Source organism: Branchiostoma belcheri, unplaced genomic scaffold, assembly GCF_001625305.1.
Source record: "Branchiostoma belcheri isolate BF01 breed outbred unplaced genomic scaffold, Haploidv18h27 scaffold160, whole genome shotgun sequence".
NCBI classification, from domain to species: Eukaryota; Metazoa; Chordata; class Leptocardii; order Amphioxiformes; family Branchiostomatidae; genus Branchiostoma; species Branchiostoma belcheri.
Genome location: NW_017803047.1, coordinates 360,870 through 367,463, shown reverse-complemented (window position 1 = coordinate 367,463; position 6,594 = coordinate 360,870). Strand labels below are relative to the sequence as shown.

Sequence of the window (6,594 nt, the reverse complement as noted above, 5' to 3'; positions counted from 1 at the left end):
GCAAACGATCTTCCACCATCAACCTCTGCTTGGAGAGTACGAGAGTTGTTACTCTCGTTCCCCACCTCCTGTATGTTATAAGCTCGTTCCCTTCTCATGACGTCGACGGCGAACCTGGCCAGAGTGCCGGCCACCCCTGAGCGGTCACTCCCGGCACCTAACGCCGCCTCCAGGTCCAGAACCTGCCGCGACAAGACCGGGCTGTCCTCCCGTAACTGCGCCGTGATATCCTGGGGTAAGGAGCAGGGATTTCAAGTTATAATCAATCAATCAATCAATCAATCAACTTTATCAATCAATCAAATTCATTGCTCAACAACTGTAGCTGGTACAATGTATGGCAAAGAAACAACAATGGTACATACACAAACTAATACTATTCTAACGAGCTAATCTATTGTGTTTTCTTAGGAAGAGTATTATTACATTCTGTAATTCAGGGGATATATCAGCTATTTACAATATGGTGTCGCTTTTGTAGTGATTCAGATATGAATTTTCCAACTTACACTGATAACTGAGTAGAACATGAAAGGAGCATATTAAAGATATCTGATTTTGAGTGAGGTAGCGTAACATTAGTTTTGGAAGCTATGGATTGCATCAACTTTTGTCTGTTTTCTTCATATGTTGGACATGACATAATGCCATTTGAAATAACGGCAGTTAAATACGAACGGTCCTTGCAACATTGATAGATTTTAATGGCATCCAATTGATGCAATTTTAGGTCGGCAAAACAAAACAAAAGGACCCAGGCTTTTCAAATTAATGTCTATGAATTAACAGTGGTTAAGTACATACAAAATGTCCATGGAATATTGATAGATTTTAATGCAATGCAATATTTTGGATCGGCAGAACAAAAATATTCTGGATAAAGAAATCCCAGAAATCTGTCTGATATTGACTGATTTGTTGACATTTCCAAGCACACTTTTATCATAATTTCATACTTGAAGCCCAAAAAACAACCTACTTGAAGCGTCTCTTTTTTGTGTGTATCTCCCATGAAAAGCTAAAAAAGCCTACGTTTCAAAACATGAAACCGTTTTGCGTCAGCGACATCATATTTTGGCCTCACAGATATCGGCATGCTATGGGATAGGATTACTGCATTAATTATTAAATGCATAGAAAATTGACTTTGAAAATCCAGCTTTGCCGCCCTGACACTACATTGGATACCTTCCCTATGATAGTTACTGCTACTGTTGCTATTGCTACTAGTATTGAGGGTGCACAGCGTTCAACTGTTAGTCTGTTGCTGTTGGTATCACACTTAACTATATTTTAATGCTTTCTACGTGTGCTTGAATACTCATCGTGCTAAAATGGTGATATGTTACATTCTAAACCGACTCGATGGTTCGTTTTCAATGCTGTTTACAATGTGCAATGTGCACGCTACCTATTGCGCAATATTGCATGCGGCATCGAAACATAAACAACGAAAGTAGAAAAGGCTACACATCTTACACTTTACGGCTTGACACAAAGTTTCTCTTCTACTATTATAACAATATACCAATCTTACAGTGACTACAGGATACCGAAATGTTGAAAATTAATGTTGACTTAAGCTTGAACTTCACCATTACGCTTGTATCTAGCCCATAATATAAAGAACGTATTCTATTTCCCTTCCACTACACCTTCAATGAACCATCGGGTATTTTCTGGAGGAAGTTTTGTTTGTCTTTTCTAAAACTGAAAATTTGACTTTAGAATGAAGCTACAACAGAGGGAAAACCTACCTTTACAAAATCTGACTCTCAAAAAACAGAAAATCCTGTCTCATATGGTTATGACTTAATTTTTTTTCGAGGAGGATGCCAGACCCCATACTGTGGTCATGTTTTTTTTTTTTGGACTCAATGTGCGACTTGCACCACAGAAAGTTGTCTTCCGCACCTGACCTCTATCCTTTTTAAAACTTTATTAATAACCAAGTGACAAAATAAACACATACACATGAAATGAAACATGCAAAGCAATAAACAGAAATTACAGTTGTTGCCTATAGAACATCACTCTCTTGTGAACATCAGATTTTAACTTCATAAACTTCAAGTGAAACGTAGGATTTCTATTTTACCTAAACACACTTCTGTCATTCCTTCTATTTTTAAACAACTTTGGTATTACATTGGTTTTCAACCAATTACACAAGAAGAAAATAGCTTTAGGCACAGGTCTGAAGTCATGTTTTTTTGGTGTTTTTTTGCTCAATGTGCGACTTGCACCACAGAAAGTTATCTTCGTACCTGACCCCTACGCTGTGAAAAAAAATATATAGTGAGAACCCTGTGCTAGCTATGTTTCAAATAATAAAGTAAGTTAACAAACCGGTCTCAGCTCAGGTTCCCAGCTAAGTGTCCCTTTGGATGACATGGTGGTCAGCTCGCTACTCTCTGATGACACAAACACGAACTCTTGGTTTGGGTCTGTCTCTTCGGCTACCGGTTCTTCCTTGGTCTCGGTGTCTTCCACGGATTCCTCTTTTACTGCTTCTTCTTGTGTTGTTCTTGTGTCCAGGTCTCCTGTAGTCTCTGCCTTGGTGTCGGTTGGAGTTTCGGGGGTGTGTTCGTCTGAAGACTCGCTGCCGTTGGACCTCAGTGACAGTTTCGATCGAAGCTCGTCGACCTGGTTTCGTAGCCCGTTCGCCTCGCATTTCGTATCGTGGAGAATCTCGCCTGTTTTAGAATACACAAGTATCAATTGCCCCGAAACTACTGAGTAGTGTCAGTACTGTGTCGGGCTGTAGTTACACTTTACCATTCACCAGTTTCCCATCCCCAGAATGCAACGCGAAAGCATTTGCGTAGGACAGGAAGACATCGGAATGATCCTGGTGACGTTAAACAGTTTGTTTTTCACTGTGTTTTGAGGTGTTTTGTCATTTTATGCTACGGTTAATTAAATTACTATGGGTTGAATCTGACAACAAATAGAGAATGAATTGTTTGTAACGTTATAGTGGTAAACGCTATATGATGCTGTAACGTTACAAACCACATGTTCCATGTTGAAAAGAACACAACTTCATTCTCTATTTGTTGTCAGATTCGAACCATAGTAATTTAATTAACATTGAGCATAAAATGCCCCAACACCTCAAAACACAGTGAAAAGCAAGCTGTTTAACGTCAACAGGATCATTCCGATGCCGATCATCCCGTTTTCGCGTTGCATTCTGGGGATGGGAAACTGGTGAATAGTAAAAATAAAATTGCCATCTGGCGGGTAAAGTTTCGTCGCTAGGTGGCGCTTTTTCTATGGCAAAATGAGTCACTGGAAATTCCCGTGTCGGTTGGGTGGGAAATACCGATGTTCACGAAAAAAAGAACACAGATATTTGGGTGTGCTTGCGCAACGCCAAGAAAGTTTTAAAACTTTATCAGGAACAAACTTAAGATAGTAGGACAATTTTGTGGCATATTTTTTTATAACTTTGATGTCAGAAACATATATATTTTGCTTTCAGGACGCTTTCAAAAAAGGCAACCAATTAGTAATACTGTAAAGTTCTACTTGAGTTTACAAAATTCGCATGGACAGCTACACACGTGTATAAGTACATTTCCCACCTATTAATATAATATACATGATATAAACAATGGGCGCTTTGTTATTTTTTAAAACCTTTAAATTCCAATAGGAAAGTATTTAGATCAGGAACATATTCTAGAACTCTGATGACCTGCCCATCCCTTTAAACAAGCGATATAGTGCACCCGCATCGAAATTAATGTTGGTCTAGTGCGTACAAAAAGTAGATCTTTCTAGCGCGTCCTGCCATATGATATTTCCCATAAACTCCAAGCAGATGTTGGTACGAGAATATGCTTGAAGAATTGAGGAATTTCTCACACACAACTCTTGTCTATTAGCAATAGATATACATAAGTTACAAACTTATTTTATATGGCCACGTACATACAAAATAACAAACAACATGATATGTATGGCTTTATATTATTCTGTGATACTTACCCAACGCTTGTACAAGTATACTTTAATGTCCATTGGACCGGCTATCAGAAAACGGAGCATTATAAGAACGTAACAACCTTCCCAATCAACCTCTGCTTGGAGAGTAAGGATTTCCTGACATACAACCTTGTTCTGAGGACATACTGTCCTTGCTTGGTCTTACCGACAACACATGTAACACATAACGGAGCATATAAGAGGAATGTCACAATCTAAATTCTTACCACCCTACCTCTGCTTGGAGAGTAAAGATTTCCTGGCATACAACCTTGGTCCAAGGACATTGTATACTGTCCTTGCTTGGTCTTTTAAGTATAGCACATTTTCCCTTGGTACTTACCCAACACTTGTACATGTTAATTGAACCGGCTGTCAGAAAACAGAGCATATAAGAAGAATGCTACAATCTTACCACCCATCAACCTCTGCTTGGAGAGTAAAGATTTCCTGACATACAACCTTGTTTATACAATATTGTACAATATTGTATACTGTATATTGTATACTGTCAATTGCTTGGTCTTACAATTCATTTTCCGGTGGTACTTACCCAACACTTGTACACCCTGTACCCGGGACAGTAGCCGCTCGTTCTCTTCGCAAAGCCGCTCATTTTCCTCTCTCAGGCGCTGGGCTTCGGGGTCGTATGAGGGGGGTGGGGGGTCCGTCCCGGGGGGTAGGGTCGGCTTTGTCTCCGTCGCCATTCTTATGAGGGGGCCTCACCTCAAATACACACCTGGTGAAATGTTTTCTTTGTAAGTAAAAGTCTCTTTTAGACAAAAAAAACACCTCTAGGCACTTTTAAACTTTTGCCGTTCTACTTAAGTAGTGAAACTAAAAGACCGCCGCTTGGTTCTTAATTTAACTGAGGCCTATTCAAGACTTTCCCGAACAGTTTTACGAAAGTGTGACGGAAGTACATACGCAATGCTTACCTTGGATATCGTTCGCGCGTTTTAATAATATAACTTCCTATGTCGCAAGTACAACTTCCGCGAAAACGTGACAAGAAGGAATACATACAAGCACAGCGTGGAATATAACAAAGATGCCACGTGAAGAAAGAACTGAGGCGATACGCAACAAAGATTTCGGGCTATTCCAGTGACAAAACAAAGCTAACAATAGCAATTGTACCAACCAGAGAACACGCTTCAAAATAGCATGTTCGTTCTCTTGTTTTCTACGTACACGTGTCTTCCGCCATCCACTTCTAAGTACGTAGTTACTTTTTTAAGACAGGCGACGCGGTAAAAGTTCTGAGAAGCCGGAACCCGGAAGTGAGGAACAGCGCAAATACGTAGACTTCCGACAGACGCGTACGCATTGGAAAACCCCAATAGACTAACTTGGTCATTTTTAGGCACAAAACCGAAGGGCGAAATCATCGGGAAATTCTTGTCGTTTGTGTTCAACCGAAATCGTAAACAACCGTTAAAATATACGAGCGACTATTGGCTACTATCCAGTTCAAACTCAATATACAAACAGGTGTGTATAACGTTTACCTGTATTCTTGTTGAACAGTAAATAGAGCTTAGATTCACAAAATGGATTCCACAGAATGCGACTGAAGTGTAGTACGTGTAAGAACCACACTAAGTTCTATCTTGACTTCTCATTTTGTTGCACTTCGCACCATGTGACACTTACTCACACAACTAGTTGCAAAACAAGTATGACTAGCTCGAGACCAAATATTGCACAACAGCATATGAGTCATGATGCATTGCACATTCATTATTTCACACTAGTAGGTACACTGCAAAATAAGGATTCGTATATTACGTGGGAACTATTTGCAGAACAAATGTGCAATTCATTGTTTGCTATTGAAGAAACTAAAAGGCAGAACATTGCAGTGTTTGTAACAGGTGATTCATTTCCTCCTAGAGGGGGTGACGCCATTGGTTTTTCCCCGACCCCACAACGAGGACCGCGTTACTCACTATGTATCCTTCCGCCACTATATTACACCCCTTCCCACTCCCGCCCAACCGTATTTCAACCAAACCATACGCCAGCGCGGACTATCCTGGTTGGATTCATACATCTTTTCCTACACCTACAACGATCTAAATTTTAACCTAGAGAACTTACACATCTAGTACACACCAAAAAGCGCTGATTTGAACCGTTAGAAGCTGGCTAAACGGCAAAATAACGTACCTCTCCGCTCATGTTCGAAACTGCGTAGCACCTTGGGCAGCGCAGAGCGACAATGGCAGTCTGCACCGGCGGAGGGATACACGGGTTGGCCCGGTAACTCCCGGATGATTAGTTTCGGGGATTCCCCATGGTCTGTCCCATTCAACAATGGGGAATGGGGGTCCAGACATAATACATGTTCTATCTAGCAAGAAAAAAAGCTCCATGTGAAACTTTTTGCTCACACTGTATTGATTATAAACATTTGATAAACTAATAAAATTCTTATTGAGTAGTTAGCAGATTTTAGTAATCAGATTTTTAAAAAATACCGAAATTAGAAATACCCCTAAAAGCTAACAATAGATTGGTCCGCACTACTTCCCCTTCTGGGTAATACCCGACGCCACGCAGTCAGGTTGACAGTGCAAAACTGCAGGTTCTCTGAAC

At 40.3% G+C, this 6,594-nt stretch overlaps 1 protein-coding gene across 1 annotated transcript in view; it reads right to left on the bottom strand.

Moving 5' to 3' along the window:
• The window catches only part of LOC109466224 (TNFAIP3-interacting protein 1-like), a 20,843-nt gene extending 14,594 nt beyond the window's left edge, over positions 1–6,249 (bottom strand). Inside the window, exons 1-4 of the mRNA XM_019763890.1 lie at positions 6,166–6,249; positions 4,547–4,732; positions 2,350–2,696; positions 66–230 (exon numbers count right to left, since the gene is read on the bottom strand). Coding sequence (XP_019619449.1) covers positions 66–230; positions 2,350–2,696; positions 4,547–4,700 — 666 coding nt within the window. The 5' untranslated portion in view covers positions 4,701–4,732; positions 6,166–6,249. The remainder of the gene's footprint in view (positions 1–65; positions 231–2,349; positions 2,697–4,546; positions 4,733–6,165) is intronic.
• Between the last annotated feature and the right edge of the window lie 345 nt (positions 6,250–6,594).